The 20,230-nt window shown below is 37.1% G+C and overlaps 1 protein-coding gene across 1 annotated transcript in view; it reads right to left on the bottom strand.

Annotated features, from left to right (window-relative positions):
• The window catches only part of CPXM2 (carboxypeptidase X, M14 family member 2), a 78,806-nt gene that overhangs the window by 12,650 nt on the left and 45,926 nt on the right, over nucleotides 1–20,230 (bottom strand). Inside the window, exons 4-9 of the mRNA XM_076339194.1 lie at nucleotides 17,415–17,499; nucleotides 16,732–16,882; nucleotides 8,594–8,682; nucleotides 3,271–3,394; nucleotides 1,611–1,807; nucleotides 552–731 (exon numbers count right to left, since the gene is read on the bottom strand). Coding sequence (XP_076195309.1) covers nucleotides 552–731; nucleotides 1,611–1,807; nucleotides 3,271–3,394; nucleotides 8,594–8,682; nucleotides 16,732–16,882; nucleotides 17,415–17,499 — 826 coding nt within the window. The remainder of the gene's footprint in view (nucleotides 1–551; nucleotides 732–1,610; nucleotides 1,808–3,270; nucleotides 3,395–8,593; nucleotides 8,683–16,731; nucleotides 16,883–17,414; nucleotides 17,500–20,230) is intronic.

A 20,230-nucleotide genomic window follows, 5' to 3' on the forward strand; every position in this document is an offset into this window, starting at 1 on the left:
CCACTAGAAATAGTTGCCATTATATTTAAAAGGCCATGCAAAAATAAGTTAAATTTTTGGCACTATGATCCAACAAACAACTTTAGCATAAGCCACTGCATTGGTTTTGCATATGCCTCAGTGTTTGCTGTGTTATTTCAAATAAGAACATCAAGAAAACCCCAGGAGAAATCTGTACAGCAACTGAGTTTGCAAAGCGCTCATCTACGCTGCAAAACTAGGGAGAAGCCCAATTCACAGGACAGCCCTGTGGTGGGTTTCTCTTTGTCTACCTGTTGCTACCTAAAAGTTGGGTATTGAGTCCTCCAGGTTCTTGGAATAGCCCAGGGAAAAGAGGATCCTCCAGGAAGCAGATGCCTTCACTCCCTACGGGGGTGAATGGTACTTTTGCAGTGTATTTTTATTTCCGTTGACTAACAAGGAAGCCTAGACAAGTAGCTTAGATCAGATATGTAACTTCACCCATGAGTTACTAATTTCTTGAGAAATGTAAAGCTCACTCCTTCAGCCTGCCCCAGCCTTTGTGTTCCCCGTTCTCTGGTCTTACTCACAGTGGCATTTTCGGACAGGTACCAGTCAGGGATTGGGATGTGATGGTTTGGAACTTTTCTTTTACTCATCTTCTGGTCTTCTGACTCCCAGAGCAAAGAGTTTAAATCAGGGAAATTATTGTTGATATCAATGCCATCCTGAGTCCATCGTCCTAAAGACCAGCCCCCTAATTCTGAACCCTTCGATTTAAAAAAATAGAAAAAAAAAAAGAAGAAAAAAAAGACAAATGTTCATTCAGAATGCGACAACCTGTGACCCTCAGCAAAGTGTCTGGGGATGTGTCAGATATAATTCTATACAGAGAAACGGAAGGATGAATTATTTAATTAACTGAAATGAATAATTTGCTTTTTTTCATTTTGTATGAAACCTTGAATGAGGTGAAGCAAAACCCATGAAAAATTACTTGGGGTTAGCCAAAATGTTCTGTTTTGTTTTCAAGGTTTCTATTTAAGACTGGTTTTCCCCTGGGTTGCAATAGGGATGGCATATATTCCCTTCCATGGCTGTGAGTGCAACTTTTGTATTCCAGTCTTCTACAGACTGCCCTGGAATATTTTCCAGTGCATTTGTCCAGCTCCTGCAATTTTTCCTCCTGGTGTCTGTCGTCTTCCAGACTGAATTATTACGATGCCCAACACATTGTGCTCTCCTTAAAGACGTACTATTAAATTTCAGCTGTGGAGGAATGCAAATTTTCATGTGCTTAGCTTGTTTTCTCATGAGAAAGAGACTGCATGAATTTTCCATTTTCCATAATGGTGTTCCCATTGATCTATACACCTCAGTATGGTTTGTTCTGGCAGTCTTCATGACCCTCCTTTCCATATACATCTTCCTGTTAGCCAATGTCACATAGAATACTGTTTCATTCAGCTTTTTTTCTGAGTAAGTTGTTTCAGTGGCTTATGCTTGCTTTGATGTGTTTATTTTTTAATTTATTTTGATTGCTTGTAAAATACGATCTTTGAAAAAAAAAAAACCAATGACAACAGGAGCATGTTTCATTAATCTAATACAACTAAAATAATTCCTTGATATGTCCATAATCATATTACCGCTTTATATGCCTTGTCATATCCATCTGGGTTGACTGAGGGCAGGAGGTGGATTCTGGTATCCTCAATGAGATGTATGATGCGTGGGTTCCCAGCCAGGTATTCCTGACACATGAACTGCATTAACAAAAGGATTAGCTCACGTCCAAGTACTTCATTCCCATGAGCTCCTGCAATGTACCGAAATTCTGGTTCACCTGTTGAAAACACGCGGGGCAGAAGTGTAGTCAGAGCAGCAAATCAAATATCTAACCAAATTTCATTAATGTCAATCAGCAACATTTCATTTAAGGAGAGCTGGAGAAATGCCTTAACTGAACAAATGATAGGTGAAAATGTAACTTTACAGAAACAAATAATTACTTTCTGTTGCTATTTTAGAAGAACTGGCTTACGTATCAGTGATATCTAAAGCCACTGTAAAACCTCCAAAACCCATTTTCCATTAAACAGATTTTTAATTATACTCACAATTTCAGCATGTTACAGGTATATTTTAAAAGCTCTAATAGTCTAAAAATAACATGAAAAATACATTGCTAGTAGTTCTTTGGGACAGCTGTTAAGGGTCTTAGAAGATAACAGTCAGTAACTGTACATAATTGATCTCTGACTTCACACACTCCTTTTCCTTCACTAATCGAAGAACAGGTTCACATGTATTTTTCAAGGTTATACTGAATACCTCAATACTTGCACTCAACTATAAAATACTTCAAAGATGATTAGGAATAGTGCCAGCTATTAAAAAAAGCCCCACAATTTGGTTGTCCTTTGTATGAATAACACTTGCAGACATCAACAGGACAGACGCTAACTGGCCAAACTATGTTTTGTGGCTGGATCCACCCTCCCAGTTTGTCTGGTCCATGATATACTCCTTGCATGTTTTCTGCAGGACTCTCAAAAATAGGTAAGTGGACAAGGCAGATTAGATGAATTATTCTGGTGTTAACATCTGAGATTCAGAGTGCAGTCTAAGGTCAGCCTCAAGTCTACTGAGAGATTACATCTACTGTGCTCCATCCCTTATGGCAAAGTAAAGAGATGTCTTAGGAGCACGTCGCAGCATTCTTCCTTGGCTGGGATGAATACATATCAGGTACTTATGGACATGACAAAGCACAAGACGCCTTTATTCCAACAGCTGCCCCAGGCACTATTATAGCGAGATCTTTCTTTTTCTCCACAGAAGGACCAAAGACCGAATGAGTTTCTATTCTGAAGAATTATATCACCGTAGGAAATTGTATGCCAACACTCATCAGTGAAAGATGATTTGGGAGATTTGACCTGTCCTTTCTTGCAATGCATTCACCCCATATAAAAAAGGTAAATTTCTATCCAAAGGTACATAAATCCCCACCACTAAAATCCATTCCCCAGTACTAAAATTCACTTTTATTTTTTTATTGTAAAGAATAAAACTCATTATCATTAAAGAATTTGATCCCACATTCAAAATGCCTTCTATTTGTGCTCACCCTCCTCTTCCCAATTTAGAAATATAGTGCTGAAGTTCCTCCCACATACATTTGAAATCTTTGTTGCCATGAATATAATTCCATCAGTGATAATTACTGCAGATACAGAGAATGAGCATACAAAAAAAGCCAAATCCCAACACCCTTCAACAGATTTAGTTAGACTAAATCCTAACCAACTTCGTGTTCTCCTGGGTTGTCAGAAATCTCGACAGCATACAGCTTTAGTCCTTGGTTGCTTTTTCCAATATTGTAAATCCTTGTGATATTCGGGCACATTTTATTCACAGTTTTCATCAACTGCCAACAAAAAAATGACATATAGTTAGACAATGCAGCATCAAAGTAGATCCACTACTAATTATTTCATTCCAAATTGGTTGTGGCAAAACCTCTTCAGTTTCTTTTCTGATTATTTCTTAGTTGTAAAAGCTTTATGTTTAGTTCATGAATTACAGCTCTGCTATCACACAACATTATGTTTGTTCAGCTGGAACATGCTGAATACTGTCTGCTGAAACCCCACAGCGTAGGTGAGGTTCAAGATCTTTCTTACATGAGATGTATTTGTAATATTATCACAAAATTAAGGACTTGAGGGGGAAGTCCAATAGGAATAAACCCAACAAAAACATGACTACTATACAACCAAACACATTTTCAAAACATTATGCAATGGAGGATAATTAGCTACCTTAACACTTCTACACAGTCTGTGATTTACTGTAGCTAAGTAACTTGAGATGGCCCGGGGTGTTAATGGCATGGCAATGCATACACATTACAGGTTGCCACAGACACTCTCTGGCCAGTAAAGGAGATTTCTCTCTCCTTTGCCCTATGTGGCAGCAACTTAATTCAAAACAAACTAAGAGACTGATATCATCCATTTAAATACGATTTTCCCAGTGAATTCTGATTACACCTGCCTCCACTGAGGTAGAAACCAAGCCCCCCGCTTCTTGATTTACAATGTGAAATCTCATATGGAAAAATTGTTAATTAAGGCAGTGTTGATGTGGCCAAAATAGTGAGATAAATATAATCTGAATGACTCCATAAACACAGCAGGATATACTCCTTCAGTAAATAACAGATTCCTCAGACTTTGTTTACCAAGTTTCAGCAAAAAAGAGAATTAATAATGGAAATGCGAACAGACGGTCTGAAGACATTCCTATCGTCAAAATCTATTCTATTCATTGTTTCTGCAGATATTGCATGACATAGTCAAAATATAATCGAATAGCCTTAGTGCTTACTAAAGTGCATAAGGAAGGTCATGGTTAAGAGTATAGTTCTGTTCAAATGAATGGAGTCACACAGATGTCATCCAGATAAGGGTATCTGGAATCTAAATTGTCCCACAAACACTTTACTGTGACATTTCAGCTGAATGTTAAAATTTACAAACAAGACTGAAAATTTATGTGTTATTAATAAGAAGTTATTGCAAATAGCTTTAAATGACATGAATTTATCTGTCTTCATTTTTTTTTTCCATTGGAAGGCATTAAAGAAAGAAGTAAGGAATTTACTGTAAATTGGAACCCTAGAGAATATTAATTAGACAATCTTTTAATAAATAAGGGTGCATACATTATTGAAGAAATATTGTAGCATAACAAAACTCTTTCCTCATGCAGTGTTAATTTAGAAATAATATTGGATGATCACAAGGCTGATGGTTTAAAAAATGCAGTAATTAGATGTGTCCGATTCCCATGCCACCATTTAGCAAATCTAAGTGGAAACACAATTCACATTGGGAAGAACATCATTAAAATTCCTCTCATAAAAGGCTTCACTTCTATTTATAATCATGTTGCAAAGAGACCAAAAAGATGCTATTTTTATGTGTTTGTTCATCTCACACGTTGGTTTTATACATACGAGAAACAATTTCTTTTGCAAATCTAAACTCAGCACTCGTCTGAAAAATACAGCCAGATGTGCTCTTTCAGTGTATTGTCTAGTTTCATATCTACTTTTTTTCACCACTGTCATCATCATGCGTGTGCTGGTATTATGGGTTCCCAGCTATTTCCGTGAAACTCTCTTTAATGTTCTGGGCATATGTAAGTAACTACATCATCATTTGTTGTTCCAGCTGAAACACATATGTGAAGCCAGAGGACATTGTTTTATATTTTCTAGTGCTTGGTTTAAACAAGTCAATTCCCAACTTTTTGAGACAGACTGCCTTAAATCTTCACGGTCAAGAGCTACCACATCTGAACCCACTCATAATGAACCAAAAATACTATCAACAGATATGGAACTATGGACCTCTTACTAGAGCCTCACAGACCAAAGCTTATCCAAGGTCTACTGTGTGGAGATTATAGATTTATGTTCTACTGACAAGAGGATGAAATGGATTATTATTAGATCAGACACCGTGGTTTTCTCCAATAGAGATAAACATTATTTTTTTCACTCTGCCAATAAGTACAGATATTGCATTAAAAGAAGGTCTATTTTAGCAGGCTAAAACCCTCTTTCTGTAATGTATAAGTAAGTTACTGTCTCAGCTCTGTGTTTACTAGTTACTAGTTCCTCTCCTTACACTCTTTTCAAACCGCAGGAAAGTCTCTCCTGACTGATATATCTCTGCATCCATGCAGCTCCCCAAGATGCGAAATAGGGAAGATGAGCCTGCCTTCTCAGAGCTGTCTCTGAAATCAAGCTGCAGAGCAGAAGCTTTCCTAACATGCCTGGCACTGCAGTGGGCACAGGATACCCAGAGCATTGATTTAGGAAAGCAGTTAAATGTTAGAAGTTCATTACCAGTGAGAAAAATGCCTAGAACCAAGTTCAAAGTATATTACAATCAGTGGAAATATTTGTATTGGCCTCAGTAAACTCCCCATCATCTCTTTAATTGCAAGCATGTGATTATTTTTTCCGAGTCAAACAAAGAACCTTTCCTGAATTAGGGCCTCTGTAGTAGACTTCACCATGGCTCTTTTGATAGCAGTATGGATATAGTAATGTAGTTAAATGTTTATATGTAAATACAATACTGAAAATGAACATATTTCATATTTGCTTTTCTCATACCCATTTCCTACAAACGGCACAATAGGTCACCTGAAATGTCACAGTGTTTTCTTTGCGCTTTGTACAAACTGTCAAAGACAATTGATGATAACAGTCAGTCAGGGCTTTATTAACAGCCAGCAGGACTGTAAAACACTTCCACAATTACATTCACTAGCAGTTCTTATTTGACAGTTCCCATTTGTTTGTCACTACCAATTATTTACCCTATTAGTGCCCTGGAAAAAGACTGCATGCAGTCTTTGAAGAAGCCCCACAAAACTGGTCTCTGAAGGTCCAATTCCTTCATTTTGCAGAAAAGGTGCATTAAATGTAGGTCTAAGTGCCATCTACACTTAAAGGAGGCAAAAGGGCTCTCAGTCAATGCCTTTCAGGTTAGGGCTATTCGTTATCCTCTGTGGAGATCTCCATATTTCTTGTTCTGCTGCGGGCCAAACCAGAAACTACCTCCTCCTTGAGCCTGGAGACTATCAAATAGAGACTGTCAACCTGGCATTGCATGCAACCTAGGATGTTTGCTGGGTATCGCTCTAGTCTTCTACATTTGGTTGTTTCACCCTCAAATAAACCTGTTCAACTGGTAACATATGCAGTGCTCTTCAATTTTCTGCATTATCATTACATCACTTCATAAACACAGCTGGCCATGAAGAGCAGCACAAGACTTCAGGGGTGCCTGGAGTCTGGCTTGTCCAAAGATGTGAGTCACATCCAGTTAAATGGATTTCAAAATTAACACTCCTATTTCCTAAGAAAGATATGATCCACATTAGCTATTTCAGTCTATTTCAAAGACAGTTGTACTCAAATGTCCATCTCAAACTATTTCCAGGGATATCTATCAATTATTTTAACAGCTTTCTATACAGCATGAATACATCATGTAAATATTTTGGACTGTAAGACAATCCTGACTTCTGCATACAGGATACAGTGAGTGTTCCCATTGACCGAAAGAATCTTGAATGCTCTTTTAAGAGAAAAAATTGGTGCTATAAATTTCATCTTCCTAAACAGAAAGTTCTATTAAAATAATCTGACACTGAGAAAACCCCTCCCCCTCACAAATACTTGACATATTGCAATGTAATACAATGCTTCCTAAACACGGCCCAGGGAACCCTCTTCTCCTCCTCTTTCTTTAGTGTTTATGATAAAGAACTTCAAAGAACAGTGTTTTTCTAAGATGGTTGGCAGTGAAGTATCTAACAAAACTGACAAATAATGCACAGTATTTTTTAAAAAAAAATAAGTTGACTCTGGAAATTGACAATTATTGTTCTATTTTACACTCAGAAAAGAAATTATTAAGTTCTGAGAATAGTTTTGAGTATATAAGACTTATTGCAAACCCAACCCACAATCTTCTTTCTACCAGCAGCAGAACCCAATCAGAATCCCATAACCACTAAATAAATTAAGTATTTTGTCACACAGAAAACCAGGACTTGGGAGAGCACAAAGACAGTTCACAACTGACCAGCTCTCAGCCACAGTCGCCAATTTTCTGCTTCTATGAAAAGTGGAAAAACATTTTGTTTTAAAGCTGTGGTTTTTTCCCCAAAGATATTTCTAACCTGACCAACCTGTCTTTCTGCAATAAGAATCTAAAATACACTTTATTTTATTGTTCTTGACAGTAATTATGCCAATTGAGTTTCTACTTGTCTAATCTTTGTGCTAAGAAATATAGGCCACGAAATCTCTACCGAAATAAATGTGTGACTCAGTACACAATTGCTCAATAAAAATGAATGGTGATTCATGCAGTATAAATACACTGAAAATTCAGCACACAGCAAATGATTCACACACTTCAAGTCCAAACATATTATCTTTATATTTGAAGAGAAAACAGGCAGAAATATTTCTTTAGCACAACCCATACCTGTGTCTGTGGTGATATGAAGCAAGATTAAAAACAACAAAACCAAAAATAACAATAAGGTTGCCTGTTTGAGGTTAAAGGAACAAGATTAACAAGGCTGGTAGATTTAAAATTATACTAATGAATTTTTTTTATTCTTTTATAATATTCTTTATTTTAATTTTTTTATTTTATTCTGATTATCCAAAACCACTGAAATATAGGAGAATTCTGATGGCCAAGTCAGGGTCAAATCTGAAAGGAGAAACCACTGTAACATTCACCACTTAAATATACTTGGAAGAAAAATGATGGCACATCATGTGTAAATACTCCCTCTGTCATGTAATGTCACTGTTTAAGGTTAGACGATGTACAAATTAAGACTTCGGGATTTTAATAGATTGCTGCTTTTAACAGATGAAAACAGAAATAAATGATTTTTAAAATAGATTGCAGAGACCGTTTAATAATATTTTTAACAGGTAGAATTCAGATTCCATAAGGGCTCAAAAGCCTGTACCCATCCACCCTCCATATCCAGGTCACACACCAGCCTCTTTGCCTACCTGCCTCATTTCTTTGTAGTTGTGATGCTTAAAGTCAAGATTATCTGTGGTTGTCATTTCATTTCTTCTGTGGTAATAATTATTTGGGTCTAGGAAAAGAAATAAAAGAATTTTCATGTGCTTATTAATTTCAAATATAAAGATGCTTAGCCATAATGCATGCAAGGAACATGGAAATCTGAATTCCACTGTCCTATATGTATTTAAAACAGGTTTTCAAAAGCAAAACTCAAAGAAACAACAAATTTGAAATATTTCTAATTACTGCACAAATCAGCTGATATAGATCCAAACAGAAGTAAGGAGGCAGAAGGCATCAGCTTGCTAGACAGCTACTCTGCACAAACAACTAAACTTCAATAAAAAAGCAGAAGGGCATCCTGAGGCTACAGAGGAGCGCAAAAGACACTGGAAAACGATGAGTCGGATGCAAGATAAAAGAGTGGAAAAAAATCACATCAGAGGAAAAATCCCCAGTAAATGTTTTGCGTCTACTTGATTAATTTACTGTTACAAGGAATTATCTTTTCATTTTCTTGATGAGTATTTTCAGAGTCTATGCACTGCTTGCAAAATACAGAAAGGATCTGCTGTGCATATTAAACATTCCTGATTATTTCCTTAAACATTTTTTGTGGAAGTCAAAGGTCTTTGTTACTTTAAAATTAGCATATTCATTTCTATATGGATATAATTTATAGTTTGCATGTTTTGAAGTATCAAAGGAGAATATGTGGATAGAACAAAAATCTTTGTTTCCTTGACTTTCCAGGCCATTCACCTGGAAAAAAAACAGGCCAAGACTGTTAGGGCTCAGCTTTATATTTCCTGATATATATGCTCCTAAACCTAATCTATTATGATTTATTTTTAGAGATAAACAAGTCTATTTGGAAAACATCGGAGACATTCCTTAATTTACCATATCTGGGATGTCTGGAAGTTTGAGTAATCATTTGTCAAACCAGTGGTTGTCAGGCTGTTATGATAAATTTTTTCCCTTCGCACAAAATCATCTTCATTTGATTTAAAATTATTGGGAAAAAAGCCAAATATTGAAGCTTAAGTATCACCCTGTCTTATTGCAACACAGCCAAAAGACACTGTCTCTAGAGAAGAAAAATTATTTTTTTAAAACAGTATCACCTAACAGTTGTGATTTTTTTGGGGGTAACAAAAGCATAATTATTAGTAGAAAGAATACACAGATACTACTATCCTGCAACAACAAACACTTAATGAAATTATGGAGAGCTCATAACATAAAGGTATCTTATAACAACATTTTTAAGCTTCATATTTCTGACATAAAACCCTCTAAATTCTTAAATTTGTTCTTGCCAAAAAAATTTAAAAGTTTTTTTTTCTTATGTGGAAGGAAAGCAAACTTTGAACTATTTAAGTTATTTATGAAATGAAACATGCAAGTTCCATTAAGCTTCACTGTAACATTACCCATGTTCTCTACCACTTATTTACTCTTCACTCGCATACTTGTCTCCACTTCTATTCCCTAATCTACAGCAGAAATACTAGAAGGTCAGTTGAACACTGCTCTACAAATATGACTGAAAAATGTAAAAAAAAAAAATCTTGCCTCAACAAAATCTGGTTGTTCAATGCAGTCTGTCCTTTCCAGTGAGAACTTACTCTATAGCAAGACCACCTGGAAATGGATTTGAATTAAAGCCTAACCAGGTGAGGAAACAAGATTTCTTTGCTTACTAAAAAAAGTTTTGAAGAATCAAGAGGGTTAAGTTTCACATAATTCACCTGCATTTTTAGGTCTTCTTTCCAACCTAACTGCAAGCTAAATTGATGCAAGTCCACTGACAGCAATGATGCTGCACTAACCCTGCAGATGATTCTGGAATACCAACTCTTAAAGGTCAACCCATGTTAATTTGTAGAAATTATTCATTAATATATTGATGACTGAGAAATGGAAATAATAAAAAAACCACTTCTTCTAGAAAGAGACAATGTGTTTAATGCCACACAGAATATCTTCACCATTGTAAAAATATCCCTCTGTTGTAAAAATATAAACATAATAAAACTGCCAGGATGCTGAAAGGCTTTCTCTATCACCACCAGCCAAAATATACAGCAACCAGTATTTTTCCCTAATACTTTAATCCCATTCCTTTCAAAGTCTGGCACTTTTTCCATACATAAAACGTTGATATAATGGGAATGACTGTGAATGCTGTAGAGTTGGTGGAAACTTAAAAAAACCATACAGTGAGAATGATTGTATCTTTGGTCCTTCCTCAAAAACAGTGTGCAATTTGACAGCTCCCTAGAGAATTAACACTCTCATTTTGCCAGGCTCTACTGTGAGTCTGCTTGGATCACTGGATTTCTGTTGCAGCAGGAATACAGATTAGAAAATTAAAAGCTAAAATGTAGAAAGGCATACAAGTCTTGTGCACAGCCAGTTAGGTCCACTTTGGCAAAAATTATTTTCTTTAACAAAACAGAGAATAAGAGACTAAGAAACTCAAACCACAGAAGAATTAGAATTGAAATACACTCGTTTATTCATGGCACTACCTGAGACAGTCTCTCTTTCTTCCAAGAAAAAATGATCCTGCAAAAGCGTGGCACTCCCATTTATACAGAGGAATATATTAGTTTTTTCTACCACTAATCTATCTTTACATTACCAGCAGAGTTAATTAAGTTTGCAGGTAAAGGTAGCTTCTTACCTTCATACTTCTATTTGTAAAGATGGTCAAGTGACTAGGAAGCTCCAAAATGCCCAACTACTTTCCAGCATGAGAGCTCTGGGGACTGCCCATATAAAGTACCAGAGCGGATCAATTGCTCAGCAGTTCGACATATAGAAGGAATTTTCTGTTATATTACAGCTCCACACAGCACCTCAAGCAGTGGAGCCCTGATACTTCCAGTGGGTTTCCAGTTATTATGCTAACAGCAGCAATGTGTGTTGGTCTTTTTTTCCTCCTTTAGTTTTCAGTGTTCTTTTAACTGGCACTGGAAAGGTATGAAGTGAGCTTTGCAATGACTTGAAGATTAAATCAACACTCACAAACCAATATTATCAAAATGCTCTCATTTAGTAAGTAAAACTTGCATCCATTCCCAACGTGATTTGTTCATATGCTTCATTCTCACAGAAGTGCTACAGTGAGTTGTATGGTATCATACCGATGGAGGTTGCAGGTTCAGAAATGGTGTTCATATGGTGCTCCAAATGGATGAGATAATGAAGTCAATCCAAGTGATTTAGTTAAGTTTTTAATAAAAAGAATATTCTAGTCTAAATCCTTTAGACTGCCTTAAAAACCTCAACATGCCATTTTGCAAATGACTGATTTTTTCATTTCCGTGTAATATAAGTGAATTTGACTTGTCTTCACAAAACTGAACATGTCACAGACAGCAGACATGTAATCTTGAAAAAATCTTCTGGCAGACATATCAGATGATTGTAAGGTTTTTTCCACATGATCTATTTCATGGCAGTCATAAGCATTAACAACATACAATAAATCAGCAATGAAATAATATTCTTCAACTATAGATGGATTCTTGTCTATATATGTTGATATATAGTCAAATACCAAACAACTAATTTCAGTTAAGCGTAATGAATGACAACAATGGGTAAGAGAAAACCCAAACTCTTAACCTGCAGTAGTTGCTTCTTAAAGGTTTTCGACCAACATTTGATATTTCTAATGATTTCCTACAGTTTGATTATGATAATAACGGTAATTCTGAGGATTATTAATACTTCTTCAGAATAGTATACACTTCATTTTACAAATAAAATATGAAAGAAAACCTTTTAATGACACCCACTGCATTGCTGGGGGATGTTACACATCTGTCTTGATGACTATGGAGAAACATAATACATTGGCCTTTCCCAGGAGAATTATTGGTTTTGGTCTCATTTTTATTCAGTCTTTGCTCAGGCAAACTCCCAAAAAAGTTTTAAACTGCCCAAGATTAAGATTGAGCTTTGTAATGATAAAAGCAGAACACAAGGACAGACTGTCACTCTAAGCAAAAACTTACTCTCACAAGTAGTAGCTCACTGAATTTAGTACTGCTGTATACACGATCACTTATAACCAAAGATAGTTGTAGAAAGTCACAGTTTTATACAAAAAGAGCACACTCCTAGACTTAACCAGGTAGACTGGCAAGAAGAGTCAAGCAATGAAAATAGGACTGAATGATACATCCACGGCAAAACACAGTACTCCATTACAGAGTAGTTCATCTTTTATCTTGGGTTGAAAGTGATGGCATAATCATGATACTAATGATAGTTTTCTATATAAGAATTATTAAAAATTAAATTTAATCACAAATTTATTCCATTGAAATAATTGCCTATTGCCTTGAATACTCTACAGTATAAATAAATGCATGAAGAGCTCAGCTAATTTTCTCTCTCCTATCTCTGGGTACTTTTGATCATATAAAGTTTCTTTTTGATTTTCCTTAGGTTTGAGAAAGAACAGGCAAGGAAAGCACATCCATCCCTCTGAGGCAATTGCAAAAGACTCTGCGTGTCAGTCTACATCTATGTAAATACTAACATTTTTGGAAACTGGAGAGGGAATTAAATGCTGGTGTTTTTGTCTTCTTTTTCCCCAGTGAGAAATGGCACTGATCCTCTGCTATAGGTAGGATTTTCTGGCATCTTTCCTCCACAGATAAATTTTTTCCCTCGGTGAAACAGCAAATCACTTCTGTTGCCTGAAAGACGTTACTGACACAGTTGGATAACACAGCTTTTTTTGTAGAGCTACTGTAATAGTCTAGAAAAGGTTGTTTGTCAAAACTAGCCTACAGTACACCAAAAATGTATGTTATGAATAATATATAAGCATTTCACTGATGAAAATTACAATCATCGTATATAATACTGATTAGATAATCAGTAACTTCTCTGTTCCAATTGTCTAAATAGTGTTTTCTCACTATTTGTCCAACTTTTAGTGCACCTAGCATATGCAGAAGGTTTTATTAACAGAACCCTACCCACAGGAATGGGTCTTAGCTGTCTTTAACCATTTCCATCACATTCTGCCAGTGCTAAGTTTTCCTAGAATATTAATATCTTATTCAGGTTTCTCCTTTATCTGGTATTCCTTTCTTACCCTCCCTTGTGAGCCTACATGATAGAAAGCTGATATAGAGTACAGACTGAATGCAAATCACTTAATTTATTCAGGGATTAATAAAGACATAAAACCTAACAATACAAGTTTAAAAGACATGAAAAGAAATTCACAGTCATGGAAAATGACTTACTTTCCTTCAGACCCACTTTTTTCTTGAGGTATTTCCCTACGCCCCATCTGCCTGTGCATTGTCATTGCCTCAGGAGGACACAGTGCGTGGGAGCTCTAAAACATGACCAAACTGCTCCTCCTGACAACTCGATTTCTTGTATGTCCACACTCAGGGTGCAAATATAATCAGAAACACCCCAGGTATTCAAGGAAACTGAGCATCACAAATTCTTTCATGGGCCTTTGGGCTTCGGAAAGGATAGAGGCGTGTGAACCGACAGCGCTCCACCTCCTGATTTTGATGAATTTAGGAGACTTGCCCAGTGTTATGGATGAAACCTCTGTCAGAAAAGAACCCTTGATTTCTAGTTGCACAGTCAATACAGTGCTATCAAAGATGCTGGACCCATGGCCAAACCAGTCGGTTATCTAACTTGGGACTAGCAAGATGACACCAATAAAGGGTGAGGAATCCAGTTACAGGGAACTGCAAAAAATAAGTCATGTCTGACAGGAAGAAAACATGCACGGAAAGGCCTCTGCAACCTGGGGAACAGCTTTGTTTTGAGACCCTTGCGTGTGATGAATAAAATGAGCCAGAAGAAAGAAATGTCAGTTCTTTCGAAGCTAAAAAGACGGGTCAGCAGCTTATCAAAACCTATTAGTTCTTTCAGTCCAATTATATTTTGAATAAACACACCCCATTCCCATTGTGTTTCTCAATGAATGATTCTGGTATTTTCTTTCAAGAATAAACTGAATCAGCCACTGCAGGCAATTAACTCAATAAATGACTACCATGAAGAAACATTGATACTGTTTCTATGCTAATCCAAGACCTGCAACAAGCCACAACAGCACTCATTGCAACAGTGGTGGAAATGCAGATATGTTCTTACTTCCGTAACACCTTCACCCACTGATACAGCCCCGTGACGCTGAAGGGTGACAAACGCTGACACTGCAAAGCAGTATCTGGCCCTGTATGGGTGTATACCCAATAAAAATCTGGTGTAAATAGCTGCTGCACTTAATAAAAATCACATTTCTAAATATCGACATTTTTGCTCTTTCCTCTTTACGTACAGGTTTATGGAACTGAAAAGGATTGTGAGAATTTCCCTACAACTTGCTCTCCAAAATGGTTTGAGTGTCATCTCTGTTATTCTCTGGAGACCTCCGTGCATGTCCTGCCTGCCAGTAAAGTCACGGTGCTGATGAAAGCTACGCTTTTCCTTCAGCCTCACATCCTGTGTTATGGAGAGTGGATCCTCTGCAAACCTGCATAGGAATTTGGGATAGATCACTGCTCTCTGACAGCCCTTTCAAGAGCTGAGGGAAAATACTGGCCCTGGAATTGCCCTTCCAGGGTAAAAGGTACAGTGGGAAACAAGCAACCCACAGAGCTAGAGTCTTCTAAACCGACAGTTGAAATAAATCAGAATCCTACTGAAAACATGAATATTCACATACACAGGACACCCCTCATCACTGCCATTCAAGTCCAGGATGTATTTGTTACCCCCAGAAAAGCAATTGTCTAAGTGCTGCTAACTTTCACTGCTTCATGGTAATACACCTACAGACGAAGTTTTATGACAATACTTGCCCCATACTTCTCTTCGTCAGAGAATTATCCCTTCCGTGCCCCAGACTGTTGTTTGGGTTTTTTTTTCCCCATGAGTATTTAAACGTCTAAAGGACAAAAATCAGGCTACCTCTGCTTGCAATGTGAAGACCCTACATCAACAGTGGAATCGGAGACAGCAAGTCTCTGAACGGCAGCAGGAACAGTTAAAGCAGTAATGATAGGCTCTGGAAAGGCAGTTCTCTTTTTGGCTCTCGTATTTCTGAAAATACTATTCATAGCCCCCTGCAAAAAAATGAGAGCGCTATCCCCAAGGTGCCAGAATTTAAGATCAAAGAGAAAAAAAAAAAGCAGATGAGAGATGTGGAATGAGTAGTGGGGCAACTTAGAAAAGATTTGAACAAACAGTTTTTCAAATATTTGTATACAAACACACACGTATGAAGACACAAATCCACCATGACACCTATTTACAATGTGTTTAACAGAAACATGGCTTTGTCATAATTTGCAGTATTGAATGCCTTTTTTTTTTTTAAGTGGCCTTGTATAAGGTTTCACTTTGTATGCACTGTTTAGCAAAACCCTAATTGTATTTTGCACTCATATGATAAGAGAAATAGCTAACACCTGAAGCTTGTGCTAACATCAGGTTGTGACTTTTCTACAGTCTTTACCAAGGATAGGACCATTTACCTTCTTCACCTGAGGCTTAACCAGGGATCATGCTGGATTTGATAACACTTGAAATTTGCTAGAAATTCTTTACATCCCCAACTCCCCTCCTTCCCCCCTACAAGATAAGCACTAGTTCAGTCACAGTATTTGCCTTCAAATAAATTCAGGGAAGTCCTATGGCCTGTACAATGAAATAAAAAAAAAAAAAAAATCAGACTACATGATTATAATGGTTCTTTCTTGCCTTAGAAGATTAAGACATCTGCAAGTGACTGTCCCAATACTTAATTCTGTTGCCTCCCTAGTACATGTGCACTCAGTAAGATTAATTGCACTGCACTTCAGCCCAAACAACAGAGAAAATCTTGTTGGATCATCCATGAAATCTTGTTTTATTAATAATGCCACTTATAGATACTATGCGGTTGCATTTGAAGAGTTATCCTGATACTGTCCATATATCTGGACAGACATTTTTGTTTCTTTTTGCATAACTCTACTCACTAAAGACAGGTATTATACTAAAAGAAAAGATATCCAAAGGAGTCTTGGTGCAGGCGGCCACATCAACATCAATTGAGAAAGACTCTTACCTGGCAAAGGACACCCTAAGATTTCCAGTCTCATACAGATGCTACCTTCTTCGAACCAGGACCGAGGGTTTATACGGATATAACGTGCAACCAGTGGCACCGGCAACATATTGAGAACTGGGATCTCTTTCTCACTGTTTCCTTCAAAAATCTATGCAGGCCAAACATATGAAAATGGCAAGATCAGTTCTTCAAAAAGTCTTTTAGCACTTTTGGTAATAGAAACAAATAAAGTCACCTGGTACAGCCCCAGGTTGATGGTGGCCCAGGCCAGAACTGCTCTTCAAAGAGCACAATTGCCCCATGCCCCTCAGAGAGGGGCAAAGGAGCCAGAGCTCCACACCCTCTCTCTGGCAATAGGTACCTCATGGGCATGACATGTCCTCAGGGATCAGCAGACTCATGCTAACCCTTGTATGGGCCATGCAACAAGGAACATATCATAGGCAAGACCGCTGCCAGGGTGGCATTCACATCCATAGGCAGACACATGCAGATTTGCTATATAGGATATTCTGGGTCCCTCTCTGCATTATGTGATTTGCTCTTAAAATTAGTGGGACCACTGAGAGATGTTGCCTTATAGTCTTACATTGACTAATCTTGCAAATCAAAACTCCACGTGGACAGTCCCCACTTTCCCATCTCTGCTCTATTTCATAAAACTGTTTCGTGATACTCACCACATCTCCAGATTCATTTCTGACAGCAGTCCATGCATGACTGTCATTGCTCACCAATACTCTGTAAGAGGTCACCCAGTTACTCCTTGAAAAAGACAAAGAGTATCTAAGTTATTTTTTCCTAACTTAGAATGACTGCAAATTGTGTTTAATGCAATAAAGCTTGTAAGACTGCTAGCAATGGAAATCCCACTTGGCAAAGTCATGTCAACACTTGGCTGAAAAAGTGACATGCAAATCTAGATTCAACAGCTAATTACAAAAGCCTAGCACATAGAAGCAAAAACCCAACAAGATAATATTCTGGGATTCCAGGATTACTGCTCTCCTTTCCTTTTTCTATGCAGAGTTTGGGATAAATGGCTTATCTAAACCAGATGCATCCAGTGATCAAAAATCTTACCTTTTCAGCTACAGAACATTTATTGTTTCTGCTGTTATTATCAGAGAGGATGGAAAAAAGTAATAAATACTCCAGGATGAAAAGTCTGTGAATTTCAACCAGAAAAATTTCAATTTCTTCCAATACAAGAATGACTGGAGCCTGCAGTCATTCCTGTATTTATTAGCAATAGATAAGAACAAAGAGACAATTCTGTCTCTGCACAGCAGAGTCCAATTGATCACAGTACTAGTGCACTACTACAATATCTAGATCAGTCTTCAGTAGGCTGATCTTTCTAGTGGCCTGTTATCTGATTTACAGCAAAATCCCCTTTAATCTAAAAACCAAAAATCTTCATTTGTACTTAAATTATGTCTTGTCTGTATTCAGCTAAAGAAGACTACGAAGAGAAATAAAATGCTGCTTCCTATATTCTGAGTGGAGTTAAAACTACGTAGCTTTTACACTGTCTGGGCATTCCCCATGGTAATATGTATACAGCTATGGAGAAGGTAATGCCCTGACTCTCCTGTCATATTTGTTGGTCTGAAAGGGCAGAAGTAATTTATTTTTTTTCCTAACACCTTCCTGGTTTCAATAGGCAGTGACTTGGAAGAGAGCTGTGGCTTGGAGGTATCTTTGTACTGTAAAGTCAGTCCAGGATGATTAAATTCTATTTTCATGTATATAAACTGATCATGCGTATCCAGCAGTCCTCTAGAGCAGTCATTCTTGAACACAGGTTCTTAGCTAAGCTACACAGTCAGTTGCTGGGAGTGAAACAGGGGTAAGGAAAGCTCTTGGGACTAGAAAGAAGAGGGGCAATTTGGGCAGTTATGGGAGAAGCAGCAGAGCATATGGATCGGAGATAAGGGAGTATCCGGAAGGACAGACACACCTAAGAAAAGCTTCCCCTTGTACTGCACCCATACAAATGCAACTTTGCTTTTCTTTCTTTTAAAATCAACAAATAATCTTAGCAAACTACCCATGAACACACACATTAACTTCACTGTGCTTATGCTTAAAGGGACAAACTAGCTTTTATGTGTTCACTACAAGAAAGTCAGGCTTCTAGTGAAGACCAAAAAAGGGGCAGGGGTGGAACAAGAGCAAATTCATCAGCCACAAGATCAGCACAAGTTCGTCCAGCTTCGTCTTGTACAAAATAGTGACTTTCAAATAATGCCTAAGTCAATGCATGGCAGCAGAGAATTTATAACTTTAGATTTCTATCTGCTATTTCATTTTCTGAGTAACAGCGGTCCCACTTACACAAAAGATTCAAACTGATGTCCAGACTTACAATGACGCCTAAATCCAAATATTAGGTAAGTGTTCAGTAGGATTTAGAAAAACACTTCTGTATGTAGTTTACTAATACTCCCAAAAGTCAAAGATGAGATATCATATGATTATGAAAAAATTACTGAACAAACCCAGCTCTGTTTTACACACTAAACTAGTCCTTTGCAAATCTTTCACCAGCCTTCTTCAATGAATAGATTTTGCCATTCATGTTGTTTTAAATGGAAAAATCTTGACTATTGCCAAGCAGATTGAACTTTTTATTATTGTATTGAAAAGATTAATATATCTGCCACCTGTAATGCACACACTACTTCAACATTTGTTAAACAACTTTAACAAGTTAACAGCCTTCTGAAAATATTGTCTGCCTGTTAGCAGAAAATCTCCTGGGGTAGGAGATTTGCCAGAGATCTTAAAGTGCCATGCTGGCATCTCAAGTCTTCATGACTGTAAAATGATATACAACAAAATATATAAACACACTGAAGTCACTGTCTTAAGTTTCTACTAACTCTTGTAAAGAACTTTACTTTCTTCTCTCAGCTTCTGCAATAACCTGGCAGCTGCACCAGAAAATTTCACTGCGATCTTAAGTTGAAGGAAGGCAGATTTACATCTAGCAAAGATGGAAGTTAGGAATTTTGGAAATGGCCAACATCAAAACTCCAGGAAGAGGAAAAATAACTTTTTCTGATTGAAAAAGAAACCAAGTTTGAGAGCAAAACTCATGGGTGTGAATGGGGGTGGTCATATACATATTCAGTGCACATGAAATGGTGCTGTGGGTTTTTTTGGTGTTTTGTTGGGTTTTTGTGGTTTTTTGGGTTTTTTGGTTTGTGGGTTTTTTTTATGTTCTTGGCCATTTTTCAAAATCAAGGTAAATGACCAAAAGAGGCAATGTTACAAACCAAGAAGACATCATTGCTTCTGAAGTATTACAGAATTTTTTTTACTTCAACTGCACAAATAAGATTAGGAGGACAAACACAATACATCCATATTCATTACTCTACACCTGAAAAAAAAATTTTCAAACAGAATATCACAACCACATGAAAACAAGATAACAGTGGACTCTGTATAATTGAGAATTTTGTAAGAAAATCATGGCATATATAGA

The sequence above is a fragment of the Aptenodytes patagonicus genome, chromosome 5, assembly GCF_965638725.1.
Source record: "Aptenodytes patagonicus chromosome 5, bAptPat1.pri.cur, whole genome shotgun sequence".
Taxonomy (NCBI): domain Eukaryota; kingdom Metazoa; phylum Chordata; class Aves; order Sphenisciformes; family Spheniscidae; genus Aptenodytes; species Aptenodytes patagonicus.